Consider the following 26,284-nt stretch of genomic DNA (forward strand, 5'->3'; position numbering starts at 1 on the left):
ATGATCACACGAGAACTTTCAACATGAAAGCATACAGTACTCCATGTTCACACGAGAATTCTCAGTATGAACACTTACAGCATACAGTACTCCATGATCACACAAGAACTTTCAACATGCAAAGTTTCTAACAGGTCTCAGTCATCAGTAGGATTCCACCTGAGGGACGGACAAAGATGTTACAACTCTCACCACTCAACTCCAGGTAGCACTGTACAATGTAAACAGGCCACCTGTGAACCCTTATGCAATAAACTGAATGATACCCTATTCTAAAGTCCTAGCCTCCAATGATACCTTTGGAAGTGGGGCCATCATGATGGGATTAATACATTCACAGGAAGTAAGCAGGGTTGAGGTGGAGCTCAGTGGTAGTGTGTGCTTAATGTGCATGAGGCCCTAGGTTCATCCCCATACCCAAACCGGAATACCAAATTCCAAAACATGTGCTCCTATGATGTTCGTTCCACCTATGGTGCTCCCTCCCCACTGGCCCCATAACACAAAGGGGAACCCACATGAATGTTCAGCATGAGATGGCCATCTGCAGGTCCCTCCAGATACTACCTGCTGATATTGGAATCTTGAATATCCTAGCTTCAAGAATTGTCAGAAAATAAATTTCTGGGCTAGGAAGATGGGTCAGTCATTGAAGACTTGATTTTGAGTGCATGAGCATCTGAGTTTGACCCTCAGAACTCATGTAAGAAGCCAGCATCATGGACACTTCTCATCCCAGGGATGGTGAGGTGGGAGGCAGAGACAGGTGGTCCCTGGAACTCACTGGCCAGCCAGGCCAATTAGAAGCCCTGTCTGAAACAAAAGCTGAGAGGAACCTGAGGTACAACACTCCAAGTTCTCCTTTGACCTCGCCCTCATAGGGACAAATGCACCTGTGCACACATGTACCTGTGCACACATGCACCTCTGTTAACATGTACATGAATGTATACACATGTGTGCACATACACCTGTGCACATATGCACATGTACATACAAACACATGCATGCATGCACACATGCACCTATACACACACACATGCATGTAAACACACACCTATGCACACACATACAATATACTTGTGCATACATGCACACACATAATACACCATGCACACATGCATCTATGCACACTAGCATACACATACATGTACCTGTGCACACATATACCTGTGCACACTTGCACACACGCATGCACCTATACACATATACACATATGCACCTGTACACATATACACACACACACATGCACCTGTGCACAAGCACACACACACAGAGACAAAAAGAAAACAAATTTCAGTGGTTGGAATCATATGGCATTCTGTTATGACAGACTGACTAAGACAACCTTTATTACTCTGTTAAAAAGTTTTTTATAAGGTAAGTTTAAAATCAGGAAGAAATGTTTCAAAGGCATCTTTCACTGAATTGCAAGCAGCAAATGCAATTGCTGGGGTTAAGCTTACTGCTCTTATGGAGACCATACTAGATCCTAGAGAGGCAACCAGAAAGACCAGACTCCTCACAGAATCCCATACTCATTAGTCAACACTGGTCATTAGTGAGGAAGCTGGCTCAACATCACATGCTAAAGGTCAGGGTATGGGCATAGTCTTGAGTGTCACAGAACAAGCCTAGCACAGAGAGGAGCCTGTGTGAAGTCTGAAGGACAAGCAAGAGTACCAGGTACGGAAAGGTAGGAAGGACATTTTCTACAGAAGGAAGAGCAGGATGTGAGCTCAGCAAATGCTAAGCCATCGGGTCTTAACAAAAAATGCCAAGTGTGGGGTGACCAGCAGCTGCCATCAACACCAAATGAAAACTGAAGGCAGTTCAGAAAGTCACTAGCTAGAAAGTCCTTTTTCCTAGTAAGGTATCCCAGAGAACCATCCCCACATAGAGAGGCAGCGGGCCTGTATGCACATAAATCAGATGTCTACACTAGGCAGCTACCTTCTTTTTTGAGACAAAACCTCTCACTGAGCCTGGATGCAAAGATTGAGCTAGACTGGCTGTCTCAGCCTTCCTGGCCTTAGGACTGAGGCACACCACACCGCAGCTGGCTCAGTTTACCCGTGTTCTAGGTCATCAGAACACAGGTCTACACCACACCGCAGCTGGCTCACTTTACCCGTGTTCCAGGTCATCAGAACACAGGTCTACACCACACCGCAGCTGGCTCACTTTACACGTGTTCTAGGTCATCAGAACACAGGTCTACACCACACCGCAGCTGGATCACTTTACACGTGTTCTAGGTCATCAGAACACAGGTCTACACCACACCGCAGCTGGCTCAGTTTACCCATGTTCTAGGTCATCAGAACACAGGTCTACACCACACCGCAGCTGGCTCAGTTGATACGTGTTCTAGGTCATCAGAACACAGGTCTACACCACACCGCAGCTGGCTCACTTTACACGTGTACCAATGTTGCCACCCCATGAGCTTCCAGGGAGAATTTTTTAAGAAGCTTAGAAATCCAGCTGGGTGCAGAGGGAAAACATCAATTAGCAGTAGTTGAGAACATGTAATACAAACACCATTCCAGGGACATCTCCATATGTGGTGGGGAGGCGGATGGAGGTTTCCTAGCAGCAGAACAAAGGTTTGTGAGCAGCCACCTGAGATATAGCTGAAACTACTCAGTATAGGGTGTCTCCTATGTTGAAAATGCCATTACAGACACTTAAGCTATGCTCTAAAGGTAAGAGCCTTTAGCTTAATCCATCCACCAAATGCCATAATATAATAAAGTCTAGTGTAATGGTGCTAGTAAAGGACTAGAGTCTTGCCCCTTCTAACATGCAAGATACACGACCTCATAGGAGCTATACACACTGAACTCTCCACTGTGGCCCTGCCATGGGTCCTGGAACAGGAAACTGAGATGCTGATTTGACCTCCCTCCTCTGGGTACAACCAGAAGCCATGGCAGCATTCTTCTCTTCATGGGAAGATTTCCATCTGTAGTTGTACATCCAAGAGCTGTCTCTGGACCCTGAACACATGCATGTCTTCTGAAGGTGGACACTATGCAACTTGGAAAGCCCTTGCAGTGCTCAGAGTGACTCAGTGATCTACCTGTAAGGTAGGAATGCTGGGCTGGGGACAGAGCCCAGTCAGTAAAAGGAGAGCCTGAGTTAGATTGTCAGCACCCAGGATTCCTGTTTTGTTTTGGTTGTTATAGTTGGGGGTGAGGGATCTCACTATGTAGCTCTGGACACTCTGGAACTTGCTATGCAGACCAGCTGACCTCAAACTTACAGAAATCTGCCTGCCTCTGCCTCTCAAGTGATGCTACCTTGACCAGCTGGCACCCAAGTGTTGCAGCATATTTGGGCAAACCATGTAAAGATGTGCCCCTGTTTTACCTTGCCTGCCTAAGGCACCTGAATGGTTTAATGAAGAGGTGAATGATCAATAGCTAGGCATGAGCTGTTTGGCAGAGTTTCCAGGCAGAGAGGAACTGAGGATGAATCTGAGGCACATAGGGGATGCTAGTGAGACACAGAGAGAGACAGACATACAGAATGGAGAATTAAAAAAAACAGGTGGCAGAATATAGATTAATAGAAGCAGGTTAATTAAGTTATAAGAGTTAGTTGGGAACAAGCCTAATCTAAAGGCCAAGCTCTTATAATTAATAAGTCTTCATGTCATTTATTGGGGGCTGTCGGTCCCCCAAGAAAGTCCTACTACACTTGGCACCCGATGTAGGGTGCAACCCCGTGGATAGAGAAGTCACACCAGTCAGTGCCACGACAGCTGCAGTCCGGGACTCTCCATGAGTACTCAGGCTGAGTTTTGCAGGAACTCTGCAAAGTGAACACAACCTTCCAGAGCTGGGACAGTAAGGTGCAGCTCCTGCTGCTGCCTGCAGACCCAAAGTGGGCAGAGCCAGCCACCCGTGCCATGTGCTAAGCAGAGCTATACCATTTAAGGTTTGGCTCATGCAGTCAGAGAAGGCCAAAAACACACAAAAGGTCAGGTCCAGACTGAAAAAAAAACCTCTGAACAAGTACAGCATGTTTTCAAAATGTACTTAGGTGGAAAAAAAAGAAAAGAAAATGGGTACAGACAGTCATAGAAAAAAGTAAATAGCTTAAAAATAATAAAGCCTTTTTTAAAAAGGAGAAAAGTAATATAAAAAAAAGCATAAGCCATGTAAGAATGGGAAATACACAGGGTGTCTGGGTCCTGTATGGTGTTTTGTTGACTCTAAATTTTTTTAATGTTGGTAAGTTGATTGCAAATGCTGATATTGGATAGTATTAAAAAACTGCTAATTAAACCAGGTCTCTTAACTTTAAAATGGAAGTCAGAAAATGTGTTGCATTGAGGAAGAGGTCATGCCTTTGTTTTCACAGGGAAAAAAAAGCTATGGATTCCTTCCAAATTAAGATCAGATTTCATCAGGGGGAGACCTCTTAAAATCTTGGGTACAGGCATGAAGGAAGAAACCAAGAAAAACTACAAGAAAGGTGACATACGCTGTTACCTCTACTATGGAAACAGCTCTGAGACTGGATGAGACGTGATAAATCTTGTTGGATACAGAGTCCTCATGACTTATAATTACATGCCATCATTTTATATGGCATGGATGGGAATTTACATTACAGTTTGATTATACAGTTCTGTTGGGGAAGTCTTATGTCAATAAAGCACTGTTGAGCCAATAGGGAACCAAGATAGGTGGGACTAGGAATTCAGGAGGACTCTGGGTAGGAGAAACACAAAAGAAACACAGAGAATCAAGATGTAATGCCATGGGGTAAGAAGCCCGGAAACTTCTCCTGTAAGAGACATACTTAGATTAACAATTATGGGGTAATTACTTAAGTCAGAGCTAGCCAGTAAGAAACAAGCAAGGCCAACAGCTTCATAATTAATATAGAGTCTTGTGTGTTATTTGGGGACTACAATGCGGCAGAGCCCAGGCTTCAAATGAACTTATAAAATGACAGATGCCTTTCACCTGCTCAAACATAGAACAGAAAATCATCTTTAGCTGACTTGTGCACACCACACACTCCATGTTTGTGTTAATGCAGATATGTATGTTACCTTAAAAGTTTGTGTTTCAGAAAAAAGGACCAGACACCAATGGAGACACGTAGCAGAGGTGACCCAGCCTCTTAGAATGCCTCAGTTACAGTGTCCTCAAACAGAACAACTTTAAAGCTGCTAGCTGAGATGGTCCAGCTTTACTGACTACTCCAGCTAGAATTTCATATAAGCCCTGAATTTTCCCATCATACCATGACTGGATAACAGCTACTTCCCAGGAATTGACCATTATCTTAATTTTCTTGGGGTCCCCGGAAGATGCCATCACCCCCCCAGACAACAGGAAGTAATTTTAAGAACATGATGCCCACATTCCCAAGAGGTGGGGTGGGTAGTTTTTCATCATTTGGTAGAGTATAGATGTTTATTATCATTGGGGGGGGGGGGTTGTTACAAGTTGTTGCTGGTCATGGTCATAAAAACGAACTAAGCAAAGAAGGTTAGATTTAGGGATTTTTTTCTGAAAAGAAAATAGGGGAATATAGGACTGATAGTATAAAACTGTAGATTATTGAATCTATTTTAAAAGTAAAAAGCAATTATTAATCTCAAATATTTTACACTGATAAGGATTTTAGTATATTGATACAAATCTAAGGTTACTTTTGTCAGACAATACTGTATATTTGTTTCTATTCTTGTTTAAGGGATTTTTGTATATTGATACAAAGTTAAGATTATTCTTGTTAATACATGCTCTATATGTTTCCACTCTTAAGATATTTTTGTATATTGATGTAAGTTTAAGGCTATTTTTGTTATGAATATATGTACATATATCTACTCTACTCTTGTTTAAGGTATGGTACCTATACAGCTCATTTAAAAATGTAATATAAAGTTCTAGTCCATGAAAGCTATTTATGATGATTAAGAAATACAGGTTAGTAGTTAGTCATCTATAACAATAAAGCTTGTAGCCATGTTGCATATGTTTTCAAGGTCAAACATTTATTTTAGGTAGACGGATGATCTTCAAATACTTCATAGATCTATACAGAATATGGCATTTAAGATGTTTTAATAACATAAGGCTTTTCATGACAGTGAGACATGTCTGCTCCTGGCAACACCAATCCACTTCAAAAATGAAAGGACAATGGGTATTGAAGAACCTCCACATGGAGTTCTCTTTCAATGTGGCAAAGTTAACCACTGAGCAAGAAACTGTCCTTGCATTGACTGCTGACGGTATGCTGTACAAACTGGACAAGCAGGACACAAAGTAAGACAACTGATGAACTTTGCCAAGACAAGGTAGGACAGTCCTTCAAAATTCCTGCTTCATAGAAAGTCTGTCAGATATTCTAGGTCTGTAGGCCAACAATGGAGGCCCCAATGTTGTAGAAGAACCCTGAGTGACTGTCCAGGTATCCAGCTGTCTCTGTAAATTTTAAACTTTTTTTGTGTGTGGTTTTTCGAGACAGGGTTTCTCTATGACTTTGGAGGCTGTCCTGGAACTAGCTCTTGTAGACCAGGCTGGTCTCGAACTCACAGAGATCTGCCTGCCTCTGCCTCCCGAGTGCTGGGATTAAAGGCGTGCACCACCAACGCCTGGGGTGTAAATTTTATAGTTTTGAAAGTTGTTTGCTCTGCAATTCCTGCTTACTCAGGTAATATTACATCCTTCTTGAGTCTCTGATGGAATTGAAGAATACATAGCTTTACAATTTTCCTTGTTACCAAAAAAGAAACTTATGAGAGAGATGTAAAGTTTGTAAGGTTGAGAGACATAACAGCTTAAGCTGTTTATCTAAAAAAAAAAGATGTTTTAAGGTCTAAAGAGATATTTTTATGTTGGTAGTTATGATAGAAAGTAGTTTAGGTATAAAACTTTGGATTCATAATCATAGGAGAGATAATAGAGTAATTTCTCCAAATTTGCCAAATACAAATGAACAGGACATTGTGAATGTAATTCTTACCTGATAATTGTTCTTACTATATATAGTTATACTGTATTAGAGCTAAAACCTTTCCCTTTTATTTAGATAAAAAGGGGGAAATGCTGAGGGATATTTGAGCAAACTGTGTAAAGATGTCTCACTGTTTTACCTTGACTGCCTAAGGCACCTGATTGGTTTAATAAAGAGCTGAATGGCCAATAGTTAGGCAGGAGAGTCTAGGCGGGACTTCCGGGCAGAAAGAGGAACTTGGAACGGGTCTGAGGCATGTGAGAGATGCCAATGAGACATAATAGGTATGCAGAATGGCGGAGGGGTAAAAAGCCATGTGGTAGAACATAGATTAATAGAAGCAGGTTATTTAAGTTATGAAAACAACCTAAGCTAAAGGCTAAGCATAATTATTAGTAAGTCTCCAAGTCATTATTTGGGAAGTCCAACAAGAAAGTCCTTAGTAGGATCCAGATTAAAAAATAAAAAGGGGAGTGTGGTAGTTCTCACTAGTAACCTTACTGCTAGGGAGGGGGAGATAAGAGGGTCCCTGGGACTCACTGCCAGCCCGATGAGCCAAAATAGAGAGCTTCTGGTTGAAGTAAGTCAGTGGTTCTCAACCTCCCTAATTATGAGACCCTTTGAAACCTTTCTCATGTTGTGGTGACCCCCAACCATAATTATTTTTGTTGCTACTTCTCAATTGTAAATTTTGCTATTGTTATGAATCATAATGTAAATATCTGATGTGCAGGATGTCTTAGGCAACCTCTCAACCCACAGGTTAAGAACTGCTGCATGATTATGAGTACAGCTCCAGAGATTGACCTTTGACCTCCACATGCACATGCACACACCCACCTCACCCCCAAACAGGATGCTCATTTACACCCCACACAAAGAATGTACTGAATAATTACCTTATTGTTTTGCTACCACCAAAATGCTGGATGCCCCCGCTGCATTCAGGCTGTGCAGTATCTAGTCCTTGCTCTCTGTGACACTGATTCAGACCATGATGATTCCTTAACAGAAGAACCCCCATTCATGGAGTGCTTGCGATGCCCTTAGACAGATCCATACACTACTCTGAAATGACTACTGGGAGCAGCCCTCTCCCACTGGTCTTAGAGGTCACAATCGTTACCTTAGAAGGCCACCATGGCTGGGACACTATCCTCTCACCCGCAATGAGATCCACCTCATTGCTTCCCCACCATCTGTTATAAAATACAGGTTTCTAGGAAGCAATCAAGTCTTTCTGGTTCAAAATCCTTGTCCCTAAGTTTTAGCTTTGCCCAAATAAAGACACACCCATTTTCTCAACATTGGAGAGATATAATGAACCTACACTTTATTTTTCCAGTTGCATTTTAAGGAGGTAATAAATCATGATTTTGAAGCAAACAAAATCTGTAATAATATGTACAGCAGAGTATCCCCCTCCCTGTCTGCACAGTTCTCACTTGATTGTGTTTATTACTAAGGTTTCTTTCTGTACATGTAAATCAATGTCAACACTTCTTTCTTTCATTTTTACACAAAGAAGGCTGGGATGGCACACATATGGGCTGACTTTGTCTGTTTACTTAGTAATACATCTTTGATGATTTTCTCCTGGCACTATGCTGAGAGTGTCCATACGTTTTCTTTTTCTTTACTTACACAATGTCTAAGTTTTAAACGGTAAACTGTTCTGAGAAGCATGATGGGTCCTTCTGCCTGGGACATGAATCACTCCCCACCCAGCACGCCTACACCACGCACCCATCTACTAGCCTGCTCTCAGTTACCAGATCCACAATCATAGCATTTCTGTTCCTACATTTAAATATCCATTATTTTACTGAATAATGGCTCCAAAGCAAAAGAATAGTAATGCTGGCAACTGTATATTTTTATAATTGTTCTGTTATATTGTTGTTGCTACCTCCTGCATCTAATCATAATAGTTTAATCTATTCAATTTTACCTGAGGTATGTATGGACAGGAAACAATGTTGTATATGAGGTTTGGTACTATCTGTGGCTTCAGATAGGCTTCTTCTGGGGGACTTGAGATGTATCCTCCACAAATAAGAGGGAGGCTACTGCATCAGGTCAAAGGTCACACACATTTGTAAGTATAAATTGTCACTTCAGGGTTTTGTGGAGATAAATCATTACCCCTAAAATACAATGGGTTAACTCTGTGGTTTGCTCACTATAAACCATGGTAAACCATGGTGTTCCCAGAGCTACCACCTCTGTCTGTCTGCCCAGGCTCTCTGGGACAATGTGACATACTTAGGAAATCCAAAAGGTGCATACTTCAGCTGGAACTGGAATGGCGGTACAGGTCTAGTCTTTCTATTGTTGATGAGAAGACGTGGCACTGGAGGCTCTCCAATGCCCACAGTGTCAACTAGTGTCCTGCCATGAGTTTTTAAAGTACAGAACTGGGAGGGGAAACAAGGCAGCTGGTAAGCTAACTACTGGCCAGAGGCCTCCCAATAGCACAGATTATGGCCCTTGTTCTTAGCTCCCCAACCCCCCAGCCCCCCACCCCCCACCCCTCGCCAAGAACACAGAGACGTGAAACAAACTGGCACTAACATCTTCCTTCCCACTGACTAGCTTCCATAATGCTGGAAGATACTGTGGAGGCCACTCGGCAAGAAAAGAACCAACAGTGCTACTCAGCAGTGAAGCTGCAATACCCTGCCTAACAGTGTAACAGTGGCATGAAGCTATGTGTTAACCAACTGCTTCTACACTGAATTTGAGGTCTGTTACGAAGAAAGGAATTCAGGTTTCACACTGCAAATCTGGTCAAAAGCTCATAGCTTACAAGGTCACAAGCCCGAGGGAGGAAGTTACTACAGTTGTTTTGTTAAGCCCCATGTTGTCAAACTGCCTTCTAAACATTTGTGCTTATGCCCATAGGTTAGTGCTGCCTTCCACCTTGGCCAGAGAAGCTTTTCTTGGCAAAGCTCAGGTGTTAATGCAGAGATTCCTAACTAGTCAAAGTGCTGAGAATTGTCTGTTGAGCACTCAGCCCTAAGTGAGCATCTACACCAACTCTGCATTCCTGAGGCTCAGGGACACCACACGAGAGGGCTGGAAAGGGTGTCAGAGCCACGGTGGGAAGCAGCCTGTGAAATGCCGTCTTTGGGCAGTCACACAGCCGCTGCACCCATGAACGCCCTGCAGCTGGGATTTAACATCACAAGATCAAGTCAACAAAACAGCCCAATTCTCACAGGCAGCACAGCTGGACTCAGGAGGCTATTAGCTAGACAAAAATGGAGAGACATGAGGGGTAAGGAGGAAGTATAGGGAGTATCTGGGGGCCATTATTAAATATATGAAATTGTCAAAGAATTAAAAAAATTGTAAATGATAGTCTTTAAAAAATAAAACAAGTCAGGAGTTGGTAGTGCACACCTTTAATCCCAGCACTCAGGAGGCAGAGGTATGAGGATCTCTGTGAGTTTGAGGCCAGCCTGGTCCACAGAGGGAGTGCTAGCATAGGCTCCAAAGCCACACATAAAAGCCATCCCCAAAAGGAGGCACAAGGTTTGAACCACACAACTACAATTAAAATTCAGTAAGAAACGTGTGTCAAAGTGTCCGTCATATTGCCTAGACAGTAGTGAGGGCACAGTGAGTGGAGGCTGTGACTGCTCCTTGTACCTTCATCTTATATATATTCCACAGATGCGAGGTGGACCTGAGGTAAAGTCTGGTTTGGGTTCAGGTACTCGTTCAGGTATTTCAATCTACGGAGCTAAAAAAATCAAATAAAAAACAAAACAAGTCTCACGTTTTACCCATAGCCCAAGGCAGAAGGGCCTGGAATTTCTGTTTGTTAGGGACTACAACAAAGATGCCACCATAGTTCACATGACAGGGGGGCACTAAAGAGAAAACCTTCCCCAGCCCCTCTCTGTAACAGGGATCAACGAAGTACAGGATGTATCCAAACTGCAGAGCAGAAGCTGATTTCCCAGCCTGCCTGGGGTGGTCATACCCCATAACCCCAGGGAGTCTGTTCCCCTTGCCATTTTCCTACAAAAGCCGAAGGATACCTCTCCTAGACATCACCCCACAACACATAATGATGAGTGCTGACAACCTGGCAAGCTGGGACCAGGAGAGCTGTCAGCTTGAAAGCTTGCTGTAAAAAGTGTCCAATCCTAACTCCAAAGCAAAGAGAGCCTGAGAGGCGGGAGAAAAATAATCCTACAACACAGCAAGCCTGAGGTCACCCCGGGAGGCACCCAGCCCAGCCCTAGCAGGTGCACCCAGTGAGAGGCACCGTTCTGGAACACGGTGTTTATCTAAACCGCTGCCGGAGAGAATGGCAGGCATGCTGTTTCTTGAACCAACCTCAGCCCCTGACTGAAGAGTGCGCCTGACATCCCAGCTCCTCACCCGTGGAGCTAAGCCAAGCCATACACACTTCCGCCACGTCATGGGAATTCTGAGCTCACGTCTTCACCTTAGAGTTGGGCTATTTGTTAGAAATACTCTCCAGCCACGGCATTCGGGAGACAAGGTGGCCAGTAGTCAGACTGCCAGGTTACAATGGAAATGCCGATGAGTATCAGTGTCCCACACCCTACCCAGAACGCTCGTCTTTCCCTCTGCAGCCGGTGGCTGTGTGGTCCCTCTGTGTTGCACCCTGCTGTCTCACACCAACTTAACAGACATGAAGGCTGCCTCTCCATTGGGGACGCATCCAAGTGTCTGCAGAGACAATGAAGCCCTTCTTAAATGTTAGGTAAAGTGATAAATTAGGTCTCTGAGTTACTTGAAAAAAATTAATGTACTTTAAAACTGCACAGTACTGTTTATAATTTTGATAATTTCTGGTAGTTTAAACTCTTCTGACACTAGAATAGTGAGAGGAGAAGGTGACAGCTCCCTATAAACCTAAGGTCCCAAAGCACAGTCCAAAGTGTGAGCCACACTTCAAACCTTATGAGTTATGGAGTGAAATCTTGTTTTCTTCAAATAACAAAAGCAGCTACTGCTTTTCTGTGTAATTCTCGCAACATTTCCATGAAGTATACACAATCATCCCTACTTTGCAGGTAAGAAAACTGAAGCATACAGAAGTTAGGCAATCTTCTCTGTTGTTGCTGTTTGTTTGTCCATGGGTCTCTCTGCTTCTACAATGCTGGGCTATGGGGCTATTCTCTCCTGCATCCTTACCCTAGCCTGGATATGAGGCCACTTGTGGTGGTTCCAACAAGAATGGCCCCCACAGGCTCAGATATCTGAATGCTTAGTCCTCAGGAAATGACACTACTTGAGAAGGATTAGTGTGGCCTTGTTGGAAAAAGTGAGTCACTGGGGGTGGGCTTTAAGGTTCCAAACATCTAAGGCAGGCCCGCTGTCCCGCTCTGCCTGCTGCCTACAGATCTGGATGTAGAACTCTGAGCTACTTCTCTAGCACCAAGTCTGCCTGTGGACTCAGTGTTCCCCTTTATGATGATAATGGACTAAACTGTAAGCAACCCCCCACCCCAATTAAATGCTTTCTTTATAAGACTTGGTGTGGACATCATGTCTTTTCATAGCAACAGAGCACTGACAGAGATACCACTCTACACATCTGCTGAATGAGCTTGCCAACAGAACATCTCAATGAGCTACTTGAGAAATAAAACTTCAGGGTGAAGGCAGCTCTCCTCAGAATCAGGACTTGGGCAAGTTCCAGGCCAGCTTCAGCTGCACACTGAGGGCCTGTGTCTCAGTCAGTGCCCCCATGACCATGGCAGCTCTTATAAAGGAAAGCATTTAATTGGAACTGGCTTTCAGTTTAGAGGTTTAGTCCATTATCAGCATGTTGGCATGCAAAGAGGCATGGCACTGGAGAGTAGCTGAGAGTTCTACATCCACATGCACAGACATCAGGCAGGGAGAGAGACACTGGGCCTGGCTTGAGCATTTGAAAACTCAAAGCCTATCCCCTGTGACACACTTCCTCTAACAAGGCCACACTTCCTAGTCCTGGTCAAGCAGCACCATTCCCTAACGACGAAGCATTTAAATATATGAGGCTATGGGGGTCATTTCTATTCACACCACCATAGCCTGTCTCAGCAAAACAGATCACAAAGCAGAAGGGGGCACTGAAGGCAGCTTCGAGTCCTAACTGTTTAGGAGAAGAGACACTAGCTGAACAACTCAAGTCAAGGGGGTAAGAACATATGTGACCACAAACAATGTCATGGAAGTTTCAGGAAGGATCACACAGCATCTGGCTCACACACCAGGGCAGGGACACTCCACTAGAGGAAATGTCTACTGTTACTACCAGTAACAGATGGGCTGGGCACCACAGGGATCCAAGATAACACTTTTTTGCTTCTATGGGGCAAGCTCCTCTTGTGCCTTCTAGAGTGCACTAGCTTTCTCAGAATAACAAAACAGAGAGGCAACATGGACATCTGTGAGAGATGAGACGAAACTACTGCCAAAACCTTTTCTCTCGAATCCTGACATTTTAAAGGTGCAAAGAAGAAAGGGGGGCCTCAAAATGGCACAGGAAATGGCGCAAATGATTGGCTATCTGGAAGAACAAGGCGGATGTAGATGAAGTAAGATGTCTAAGGAGGGCAGGCCAGCGAGATGTCTCAGTGGATACAGATGCTTGCCAACCAACCAGAGGAACTGAGTTCAATTCCTGGGGCCAATGTGGGGAAGGCAGAGAACTAACTCCTGTGGGCTATCCCCTCATCTTCACAGAGAACCATGACATGTACCTTTGCACATACACAAATAAATAATTATCATATGAAAGGTTTTATATTTATAAAAGATACAAAGAGACTTCTGAGGGGGAGAACAAGGCCCAACATGAGAGCCCCTTCAAAGATGACAAACGCTCCTGCTTGGGGCTAAGAGTGGAACACAGTTAACAACAGATGAGTGAATCTCGGAGACCAAAGACTGCAAGCGCTGAGAAAGAAACCCAGCACAGTGGAAAACGTCACATAATTTTGCTCCTTTTCAGAGGGGAAGGCCAGGAAATTGTGCAAAGGGCTTAAACAATGGCTCCTGACCCCATTTTCACCAGACTGGTTCGGGATTGCTTAATCAGCTCATTTCTACCCTGCGCCCTGGAAACTTGTTTATTTGGTTCTCTTTGCCGATTAATCACCCCCCCCCCATCCCCAGTGCTGAAATGGGAAGTTTGCAAACGTGTCAAAATAAGAGACCACTCCAGTTATTTTAAGTTATCTAGGATATGAGGCACACCCAGAAAAACCTCACAGTCAGGACATTTACAAAATTAAGTGTCTGCCTTAGTAAATGAGAAGCAAATTCCTTCAGGGCAAAAGTTGTGAAACCCAGAATTGCCATCATATTTTTGCCACAGATCTCCGTGGTGATGAATGGCACTAAAAACAGCCCTGGGGAGGGGTTTACAGCGCAAAAGACACACAGCCACCTTGCCCACCGCCAGCCGCCCATTGACTTCAATCACTTCTGGGCTAATCTGACAGAAGGAAACAGAAGCTGCAGACTTTTTCTCGAATCCAGAGCAGTGTTTCCCTCCCAGGATCCTCTTGGAAAATCTGTGCATAAACAAATGATTCCTAGGTAACCGGCCTCCTCGCTGAGTGTTTCCATACGCCTCACCACTGAGAGTCCCTTCCCTGGCATGCCACTCATGTTCCTGTCGCCTCACTGGTGATGTCATGGAAAGGCATCGACATGCTGTTATTATTGCCGAGCTAGAGACTGTAAAGGAAATTATGCTGCTGCCTCTAGGTTTCAAATTTCCATGAAAAATTGTTCTCACTGCCACGGAGGCTTAGCCAGTGAACAAGAAAAATGATTTAATTAAGAGACAGCCATAATTAGATTTTTTTTCAGTGCACTCTTTCAACATAAAAGTTACATTACAGCGGAGCTTCATTTGATTTCATGACTTATTTTCATCAGACCATTCCAGAACACACAAAGACGATGAGTAAAAACTCAAGGTAAAGAAGAGAAGGAGTATTGGAGTGCGAACTTCCATGGTCAAGTAAGCTCATAAGTGTGGTGTGGAGGGGGATGGGAGCCTGAAGAAGCTGAGAGACCGAGAGGAGCCATGAACACATGGCACAGGGAGAAGAAGCTCACGTGTGATGACACCTGAGGCGAGGAAAGACAGAACCAGCCTGGCCACCTGACAGACAGCGGAGGGCGAGTGAGGGTAACAAGAAAAGAGTTGGCAGTAGTAAGAGAATGCACATGGGAAGAAGACCAAGCTCCCTGCTCTGCAGTCTGTCCCGTGTGCACAGACACAGTCTGTCCCGTGTGCACAGACACAGTCTGTCCCGTGTGCACAGACACACGTCAAACACCAGACCTAACAACTCTGCTTCAGAACCTGAAGGTGTGACTACCTGTCATCTCCTTTAAGGTGCCAGGTAACAGTCAAGTCTAAGCCTTGGGGCCTTTCTATAAACACAAGATACTGGGTAGAAACTCAAAAATTAAGGGCTAAGGAGACAGCTCAGTGAATAAAGGACCTGCTGTGCAAGCATGAGGACCTGAGTTCAGGTCTCCAGCACTCACGTAAAAGATGGCTGCAGCAGGGCACACCTGTAACCCCAGTACTTATGTGTGTAGATAAAAGAGTGAGTCCTGGGCTCACTGAGAGACCAGGGTACCCATCATCAGCTCTGGCCTCCCTACTCACAACACAGGCATGCACAAGCACACACCCATGTGCATACATAAATAAATACATAAAATTAATAAAAAATAAGAATTCGTATTATTTAGATGTCAGAAAGTTCTTATGATTCCCCTATCTCAGCCTTTTGTGTGTGGTGTATGCTGTGCCCAAGTCTCGAAGACCCCCAGAGACTACCAAGGAGACAGACTCATCAAACTGCAAATGCAAGGCTTTATTGTTTCATCCTACTGGTAGGGTCTCTGTTCAGCCGGATGACACAGCAGCTTCTAGAGGGAGGGAAGTCCCTTGTCTATTGTCAGAATTCAAAGGTAAAAAAAAAATCACAGAATTACATCAGTAGGTATCGGTCAGGTCCTGATTGGTTGATATTAGGGGAACAATTAGGGGAATTTCCCAGAGTCAGGGCAACTGGTTTGTTAGTATTTTTGATCAGTTAGCTACAGATGGGAGCATTGGTGGTTTCTATGGCTTTGTCTGTTACTTGAAGGTAGCCTGTTCTCATTGATTGGTGCTGGGAGGAGCATTCTGTGGTTTCTATGGCTTTGTCTGTCTCTTGGAGGTGGCCTGTTGCTAAACACAATATCCAGGTACTTACTAACTCTAGGAGGAAGATTGTCTTAGAGTTTTGTTCGCAACACAAGAACTAGAGGCTAGGGGACTGGGTTTGTTCTGAAGGCTTTTCCACAACCTTTACATTTGTAAGCTTCTCTCTAGTATGAATAATAAGAGTTGAATGGGAACGTAAGGCTTTGCCACATTCATACAATTTCTCCCCAGTGTGATTTTTAGAAGTGAAGCCTTTGAATTTAATTTTCCTTTTTACAATGTATGTGTATCTGTCTGTTTCTGTGTGTGTGCATATATGATGTGCAGTTGTCCCATGTGTGCATGTGTATAGAGTCTAGGGGCCAACGTTAGGTGCCTTGCCTCAAATTATTTTTTTAGTTTGGGAGTTACAGAGACAGATCAGCAATTAAGAGTACTTGTTCTCACAGAAGACCCAGGTTCAATTCCTAGCACCCACATAGAGGCTCACTATCATCTGCAAATCCAGTTCCAAGGGATCCTCCTCTGGTCTCTATGAGTACCAGGTATGCATACGGTATACACACAAACATATAGGCAAATCACTCATACACATAAAGAAAAAACTTTAAAAAATTAATTTTGTCTAGTCCACTGACAGAGTGCAGACTCTTTAGTTCGTATCTTGGCAACAGGTCAAGAGATAGGTCAGCATGCCACCTTGAAAAAAGAAAGAAACTGTGCTGTGACCTTCACCTGCAAGAAAGCCTAAGACAGGAAGTCAGAGCTCAGAAAACTTCCTGTGCACATCAAAGCTTTTCATCAGGATAAATCAGCCAACTTATTAGCCGCATTTGCCCACCTCTTACTAGAAACTCCTACATGGGGAACACAGACCAGGGTGGCAGTCACGTTACTCCACAAGGAGATGTTGTTATGGTGACAGCTCTGAAGGATCCCAGGCGATGCCACTATATAATTAAGGCTAGTGAGTGATCACAGAGCAGCCAGCTGGGTGGTCTCCATGGAAACCAGCAAACATACATTTTCACATGCACAGTGACTGCTTTGGATCAATGACTCTTTATATAGGTTGAAAGCATGTGGACGGCACATCAACGGCCTCTTTTGCTGGGCACTCCCAGTTTGGGCTGTGAGGAGCCTTGTTCTTGCGGATGCTGCATTCAGAGCACAAGTGTGGTCGGCAGTAAATCCACACCACGAGTCAGTGAACACAATGGTTCCCTCAGAGCCAGGAAATCACTCGTAACTTTGTGAGAGGACTGAGGGAGTATTTGACAGAGCCAAGGACCTGCCCAGGACTGACTCACCAGTCCAGAGATGTCAGGCTACATTTAAGGTAGAAATTAGTGTTGTGCTTATTCACAGAAAAGAAAACCAACTCACACACCTAAAGTGGCAGACCTGGAACTAGGTGAAAATAAAGTCTTTATTTAGATCTCTATATTACCCTGCACAATGCTGGCTGCAAAGCATACCCCAGCTATTTCCACATACCTTAGCTCATTTAATCTGTGAACCAGCAAGATCTCACATTCTAGTGCCTTCCAGTTTTACAATATTCCCTCTGTATGAACAGCATCCTATCCGAAGAGCAATGTGATGGAATCGCCTTCTAGGGTGAATTCTGACCATCTGGGTTAAGGACAAGATCCCTATAAGCCACCTGTAACACTGACAGCAAGATCTTCCTAGTGACAGGGACAGAAAGTCCCACAGTGGAGTGATATATTCCAGTAAGTTCTTATAAATCTGGCAAATGTTTTGTTTAGTAGACATGGTAATTACCAACAGAGTTCCTAGCAGCTCACTGTACAGGGCTACATCAGATGAAAGGCCATCAGCAAGTCGGTCATGTATCAGAGTCACTGTGGTCCTGCCAGTTTTGAGCTTCTTTAGACGACTTCCAGTCTAAATTCTGCTTTACAGAAGAGGAATGAACTCAGGGTCCCAGGGCACGTTGCCTTAGGCTCCTGTGTTTATGGAGCACTGTTTTGGGAGGTGGAGCAACAGTTGGCTACCCATCAGGCATTGAGGTTTAGAGCCTAGCCCCACTTCCTCCCCAGTAACTGCTTCCTGTTCCATGGAGATATGAGACTCCCTTTAGCCATATCAGCACACTGATAGTCCTGTGACCATGGAGCCACCTGCTGCCATGCCTTCCCCATCACAATGGCCTGTGTCCTCCCAAACTGTAAGCCGTAATAAACCCTTCCTGCCTTACCATGAGAAAAGTAACTAACGTGGGTATCTCGTCCGTCATGGCTGCTGTGACTAATGACCAGAGACAGAGTAGCTTACATGACGGTACTTCTTACTCTTCTGCAGGCTGGGAGTGCAGATTAGCATGCTGGTGGATTCCGTGTCTGGGAAGAGCTGCTTTCTCAGAGACAGCATCCTCCTTCTGTGTTCCCACAGTGGATGGGGCAAGACAGATCCATGGAACCTTTTATTTTGAGACAGGATCTCACTCTGTAGCCCTGGATGGCCTGGAACTGGTCACATAGACCAGGCTGGCCTCAAACTCAGAGATCTGCCTGCCTGTCTCCTGGGTGCAAGGATTAAAGGTGTGAGCCACCATGACTGGCTGGAGCCTCTTTTATAAAGTCACTGATGTCACTCATGAGGATTCTGCCTTCATAATCTTACCATGTGTCCAAGGCTGCACCTAGGACCACTGCCTTAGAGATTAGGATTTCACACTATAAATTTTAGGGGGTACAAACATTTCATATCATAGAAGTTCGGTGAATAGTGGCCAGAGTCAAGCAGTGAGCACTCTCCCCCAGCCCTCCAAGCTCCAGTTCCTCTCCCACACACATCTCACGATGGAGACTAAAACCCTGACTGCCTCCTTCCCATCTGTCACTACCTCTGCCAAGGCCCAGGGGGTAACAGGCTTTCTGGTTTCTCGAAGACAGCCCTGCCCCCAAGCCCTTCCACAAACTATTGGCACCAGTGTCCCCAGCTTCCCCTCATTCTCTAGCACCTGGCTTTCTTCATTCTCTCACCCAAGTCCTTCTTGTAGAAAATGTCTCATTATGAGATCTGGCCATCGCCCACTCGATCGCAGCTCAGTCCGCTACCTCCTCAATGCATGTAGGACCCGTCTTCGTTCCTGCATCCTGCTCCCTCCAAGGCTGCCAATGCTCTTGCTCTAACTGTTCTCAGCCCGCTCTCCATGGCAGTTCCTCCCTTTGCTGTTACTTCTCTGTCCTGTCACTGTGCTCTCTGGCATTTGAGTGTCTCCCGAGTGTTCGCCTGTGTTCTTCAGCCTCACTGTCACAACTTCTGTCTGTCATGCCACAGGTGCCCCATGTCTCCAGTTACAAACATTGGAGACACCCGTGCTCTTCTGGATCCATCATTATCGGTGTTTTATGACTATCAACACCCACCCCCATCTGTTCTCACATGGTCTAGTCTTTATTTTGCCATGTCCCATAGCAATCACATGATAAATTTCCTTCAAATTTTCAGCAGATATTCCTGCCACTGAACTTTTGATTACCTCCTGCCTGGATGCTTGAAGCTCAGTTCTATCTAAGCTGTTTCCACATTAACGTGCCCGAGCACTGTCTACCATTATCAGCTCATCCAGAGGTCCACAGTGGGCTCTACGGAGCAGCTCCTTTGTACCGTCATTGGACCTTTTGTCTAATTTCCCTTTGCCTCTGCTGGCTCTTCCTCTAATCAAACTTACAGCTCCCCACAAGCTCATCCTGCCTGATTGCTCCTGCTGCTCATTCTGGAAGGTTCTTCTTCCTTTCTTGAACCTTACCCTGGCAACCATAACTTTCAGGGCGAGTGCCAGTCACTCCTTTGCTACCCAGAATGGCATCATTGCCTAACCCACCCTTATTTATTCTGAGTTATAACAGGCCTTAGACAGGCACTGGATACAGCCCATTCATTCTTCCTTCCTTCCTTGTGTCCATCAATCTCCAAAGACTTCCCTAAAGAAATGTTGAGTAATGGTAGACTCGTGTACAAAAGGGGGTCCAATGAAAGAGAAGCTATATGCCTTCAGATCATCATATCGTATCATATCATATTCCCGGGTATATCTTAAATCTTACAGGATTGCTAACTGCTTCGGGCTAGTAGTAAATTAGAATAAGAAAGGATTTTGAAGCCAAATGAGGCACCTACACACTGAGGTTACAGCCCTGCAGAGATGTTCGCTCTAGTGCTGATGGGTATTCCATGGCTCTGGGAAGGTGTACAGGAGGGCTACATCGAGAATTGACTAAAACTGAACTGGATTATTGGGGGCAGGAGCCCCACCCTAAGTCAGGGTCGTTTGAGGTCAGAAGATTCATAGACCACGCTGTGGTGGCAGCCCACAGAAAAGGACGTGGAAGAAGGAAGACTTTAATGTCTGCTTGCCCTCACTCTCACTGGCAAGTTTATACATCCTGACACATCCCCTTCACTGATATTGGAACCTAACTCTTTGGGATTCCAACATGGACTGAAAACTGGCAGCTCTCTAGGACTTTCCTGGGACACCAGCACTGGCGTGACAGGGGCTGCAGAGACATCTGATTGTGGACTGAACAACTAGACTACTGGACTCTCGGCCTTTCCGTTGGGAGACAGCCATGGTTGGACTACTCAGACCACATCCTGTGAAACACTCTAATAAATCCCTTACTGAAATTAGATAAATATTAGTTCATTCTACCAGTTCTGTTCCTCAGAGAACCCTGAGTCTGCACATACAAAATGTAACCACACACACACATACACACACACACACACACACACACACACACACACACACACACCAGAACAACAACAGAAAAAACAACCAGAAGGCTGGGTAAAGCCATGAGGCCATCATCCGGGAGCACACGGTGACAGGGAAGAACTGATGCCCACGAGTTGTCCTCTGGCTCCCACATGCGCACCACGGCACATACATATGTATGCACAAACACAAGCAGATATCTGAATCACAAATGTTTTTTTAAAAATCGCCTTTAATCCCAGCACTTGGGAGGAGAGCAGGCAGATCTCTGTGAGTTTGTGGACAGCCAGGGCTACACAGAGAAACCCTGTCTTGAAAAACAACAACAGCAAAAGAGTTTAGTTAGATGATAGAGCTCTTGTTTTGTATGTTTAAGACTCTGGGATCAATCCTTAGTAGTAACAAAATAGAAACAAAAAGAAGCCAAGCAAACAAAAACCATAAACTCAATCAAAAGATCTATCAGAAAAAGTATTTCCCAAGGGCCATTAAAAGGACAGACCTGGTTTTATGGCCTGCAGCTGTCTTCAGGACAAGAATGCTAGTGACAACTGCATTAGCTCCTGAGGAGCCCAGTGTTGCACAGAGGCAGCTTTGAAAGGACAGTGAGAGCTGCAGCTACCGTCTGGGATGCCTCACCTGCCCTGGCTTGTCATCGCCATAAACTCACTCCAATCTCAGTGCTTCTATCCAATGGCTCTGAGAACCCAAGCAGTTTGAAATGAAAAGCATGAGATAAGGTATTACCCAATCTGGGAAGAATTCTCACACAGGGTTTAAGTCTGCTGGGAGACCCCACTAAGAGAGAACTCAAGCTGTACCCTGCTTACACACCTCGTACCCTCTTTAAACACACACACATATCAGTGCTGTTCTCTTGAATCCACTCACGTTTTCTGAGCTAAATCCTTTGCACCCCAGTCAGAAGAGAGCTCACGATTTTTCAATGTATTAGATTTCACACGCTCAAATTTACTTAGAAGAGTCGTTTCCTTCTCCAAAGATGGCTAACCACTATAATGCTTTCTGGCTCTTAAAGTATTTCTCAGATTCCAAGACAGAAAAATAATAATCATGATAGAAACATAACAAAGTGAAGCATGGTGGTGATACCCTTAATCCCAACACTCAAGAGCTGAGGCAGGCTGGTCTGTGAGTCTGAGGCCAGCCTGTCCACACAGTGTAAAAAAAGCAAGCAGAGAACATGCAAATGATGGCAATGCCCTGAACAACGGCTAAGAAAGGATACTATTTTGGAGCCAGGAAGAGGGCATCTCAGCCCTCGGATGACCTCCCTGCCATCCAAATTCTCCCCTAGCACACAGGGCCATCCTTTAGTGCTTAAGGATTAGCACTAAACCACAAGAACCAACTGAAAAATCACCCCCCTCCTTCAGGATTAAGTAAAAAATTATAAACTTCTCTTCAAGTTTTCAAAAAAAAAAAGCAAAGGAGACACTCAGTGACCAGTTGTCAAACAGGTAAAATCATACACAGAACTCTATCAAATTATAAAGGACAGAATGAAAGCAGGTTTTACAGCCCTTAGGGATGGTTTGCAAGTCATGAAACTCAGCCATTGAAAGGTAAGGTGAGATTTTTTTAATGTAATGATTTTTAAATGGTTTTTAAAAGATTTATCTATTTATTTTATGCACATTGATGTTTTGCCTGTATGTACGTCTGTGTGAAGGTGTCAGATTCCCTGGAATTAGAGTTACAGTATGAGATGCTGTACGGGTGCTGGGAATTGAACCTGGGTCCTCGGGAAGTGCAGCCAGTTCTCTTAACCACCAAGCCATCTCTCCAGCCCCAATGTGATGATTTTTAATAAATTCAGTTAAGTTACTGAGCGATTCTGCAATTATCATACAATCTAGCTTTAGCTCATTTCCAGTCCACAAAACCACAACTTTTTTTTTCCTCGAGACAGGGTTTCTTGTAGCTTTGGAGGCTGTCCTGGAACTTTCTCTGTAGACCAGGCTGGCCTTGAACTCATAGAGATCCACCTGTCTCTGCCTCCTGAGTGCTGGGATTAAAGGTGTGCATCACCACCACCCTGCCATAAAACCACAACTTCTTTAAATCTATAGGTGATAAATGTCTGCCCCATGAAAACCATTAGTTCTGTCTGTCTAAAGTTACCTTTTCTGGACATTTCACACAGATGGGATAATATATGCATTACTTTGTGACTAGGTTTTCCACTTTGCAGAAGGCTTCTAAGGATCATCTGCATTATAGCATACACTAACAGCTCATTTCCTGTTGTCGTTCAGTAGTATTCTACCACATCCATCCGTGAAGAGACTCATATCTACACGATTTGCATGTATAAACGCCGTGTGCAGGGTCTTGGTGGGTGTGTATTTTCATTCCTCTTGAGGTTTTCTGGGCACAGAGGTGCAGCAAGATTGTCAGTTTGCCTTTCCTGAAGTACTGAGCCGTTTTCAAAGTGCCTGCGTACATGTGTCCCGCAGCTTATGAGGGCTCTGGGTCTGCTCATCCTCAAAGCCAGCCTATGTGTATCCCTGATCCAAGGTCTCTCCTGGAAGCTATGCAGTTCAGTCTTCCCTTTTAAAATTACAATCTAACCAGGTGGTGGTGGCGCATGCCTTTAGTCCCAGCTCTCAGGAGACAGAGACAAGCAGATCTCTGTGAGTTCAAGGCCAGTCCGCTCTACAGAGGAGTTCCAGGACAAGCTCTAAAGCCACAGAGAAACCATTTTGAAAAAACAAAATAAATAAATAAAGTATAATCTAACAACCTCTGTCTTTCGATGGAGTATTTTTAAAAAGACGCTGTGTTTGAGTGTTTTGCCGATAAGTATATATAAGCACTGCATTCATTCCTGGTGCTCACAAAGGGTGTTGGAGTCCCTGGAACTACACTTGCAGGTGGCCGTGAGCCACCATGTGGACACTGGGAACCAAACCCATCTCCTTTGAAAGAGCAGCCAGTGTTCTCAACCTCTGAGCCATCTCCCCAGCCCTTTAAAAGGAGTATTTAGTTTATTCACATTTAATATAATCATTGATATTGTCATTAGCAACAGATCTCTCAGTCTTTATTTATTTGGGAATGTCTTTATTTCTCTGTCATATTTGATGGACAGTTTTGCTATATATTAAGTCCCTGGCTGCATTTTATTTTTCTATAGCATGTTGAATGTAGCCTCCTCTTGCTACCTCTGGCCTCCAAGTTTTTATTTTGAAGTTTGTTTGCTATTTTTCATTAATTGCATTGATTTCCTCCATTTGAACCCTTTTTTTTTCTTGATGCTTTTACTATTTTCTCTTTGTCTTTAGACAGTTCCATTATAATTTGTTCAGATAAGGTTCTGCTTTTGTTTGTTCTTAGGGCTTAATGACTTTTAATGTCCTTCATAAAATCTAGAAGTTTCATCTATTATTTATTTAAATATTTGTATAGCCCTGGTTCTTCCACTTCCAAGACTGCTTTTATATGTGTATATATATTTGAGGGAGTGTGTGTGTATACACACACATATATATGCATATATACACACACATATATAAATGTATAGCTCACATGTCTCTGGAGTGCTGTTTACATTTTTTAAAATAATGCCTTCTTCTCCTCCCTCTTACAGTTCACTTTTTCTGCCTTCTAAAACCTGTTGAGTCCCTCTGCAGGAATCTCATTTTAGCTATATCTTCAATCTGGACTTTCCACTGGTTATGTCCTAGTTCTCTCTGACTGACATTCTGAATTCATGGAGCCTTTCATACATACATAGCTGTAGGTCCCCCCTTCCCCCCCCCCCCCCGTGTCTTGACGGAGGCTCGACAATGCAATGTTCCACCTACTGAGCCAGATACCCGGAACCAGTTCCCATGGACCCTCCTTTTCCTGTACATAGGCCAAACCTGCTTCTCTAAGTGTCTATAACTTTTGGTTGAGTACTGTGCCTTTTAGATAATATGTGGTAGCAACTCTAGGTTCTGACTTTTCCCACATATCTTATTGTGGTTGTTTGCTATACTTGTTCAGTGAGCTTCCTAAACCAAGTGTAAAATCTGTCTCTCATAAAAGGTGCAGTGCTGATGTCTTTACTAGCATTTGTTCTTATTCTTCATGCATGTGAAACCTGGTGTCCTGGCAAGGACCAGTCAGAGGTTTTTGTTCAAATACCACAAGCTAGAAAAAAATTTTTTTTTGGTTTTTGAGATAGGGTTTCTCTGTGACTTTGGAGGTTGTCCTGGAACTAGCTCTTATAGACCAGGCTGGTCTCGAACTCACAGAGATCCTCCTGCCTCTGCCTCCCGAGTGCTGGGATTAAAGGCGTGCACCACCAACGCCCAGCTCAAGCTAGAAAATCGTATTTGTCTCTGGCTCTACGCGGCTGGAGAGGGCATCTGAACCTCAGGCAGTTTCCTGTCTGCCTTGGGCTGCACTCCCCTCTGGCTCTTCGGTGTGTGCAAGCAGGCTCCACTAGCCAGGGAGGTGTGGGCATGCTGGAGTCTGCTCCACCTCTTGTGTGTTCCTAGACACAGCAGGCGGTCAGTGTGAAGTTTACGCAGGGCAACAAAGCTCCCAATGCTCTCTGACCTCCAGAACTGCTTAGGTCAGCAGCAAGACCACCGTCCACAGCTGACTCCAGAGAGGCTCCAAACTCAAGACAGTGGAGCCACTGGTTTCTCCTTTCACTTCTGACCAACATGGCCACTTGAAGGAACAATGCCCCAAACAGAGGGAGAGACTCCCAGAAGCAGCAAAGCTGATTTTCATGGCTCCTCACAGCCTGCTCTGGCTTCCCCAGCACACAGAGAGGCTATGGGGCAGGGGCAGGCAAGAACACTGAATTCACTCTGCTCCTACCAAGAACAAACACTTCTGGTTTCTTGTGTGCTTTTCGTCAATTTTCGGAGCATGGCAATGGACTTCGGACGTTTTCCCAGTTTTCTGCTTGTTTTAGAGACTCTGTCAACTCCCTCCCTCCCTCACCTAAGACCTCAGCAGTCTCCACATCTACTGAGAACAATACTATTAGGGTGGACCATGTAGGTGACATCGCCACTGTGCAATCTCGTTTTCAGAGAAAATGACTGAAAAACTAGAGATGGCGAAGACAGAAGCTCTGCTAACTTCATCAGATGGAATCCCACTCCTCAGCAGCACATCCAAGGCCCCTGCACCTTGACTGCTTCAGACGTGAGGGGAAAGGAAGACCCTGGAGGAGAGAGCTCTTCTCAAGGCATTTCTGTTACCATGGTCCTTCCCGCTGTGCCTTTCGGCTCCTGAGCCTTCAGAGCCTACCCGCCTCTCTCCCTTACACAGCAGTCAGCTCCACTCTGACAGACAAAAGC

General features: G+C 44.5%; 1 protein-coding gene across 12 annotated transcripts in view; it reads right to left on the bottom strand.

Moving 5' to 3' along the window:
* Tmem241 (transmembrane protein 241) overlaps positions 1-26,284 on the bottom strand; it is a 193,313-nt gene that overhangs the window by 99,481 nt on the left and 67,548 nt on the right. The window contains exon 14 of one of the 12 annotated variants that reach the window (XM_040757840.1): positions 7,903-7,994. The exons of 10 other annotated variants lie outside the window; for them this stretch is intronic. In XM_040757840.1, the coding sequence (XP_040613774.1) occupies positions 7,935-7,994 (60 nt within the window). In that variant the 3' untranslated portion in view covers positions 7,903-7,934. Of the gene's footprint in view, positions 1-7,902; positions 7,995-15,851; positions 16,901-26,284 lie in introns of those variants that run through there. One more of the 12 variants, XM_040757841.1, reaches the window with a different exon arrangement.

Source organism: Mesocricetus auratus, unplaced genomic scaffold (assembly GCF_017639785.1).
Source record: "Mesocricetus auratus isolate SY011 unplaced genomic scaffold, BCM_Maur_2.0 Super-Scaffold_100015, whole genome shotgun sequence".
Classification (NCBI taxonomy): domain Eukaryota; kingdom Metazoa; phylum Chordata; class Mammalia; order Rodentia; family Cricetidae; genus Mesocricetus; species Mesocricetus auratus.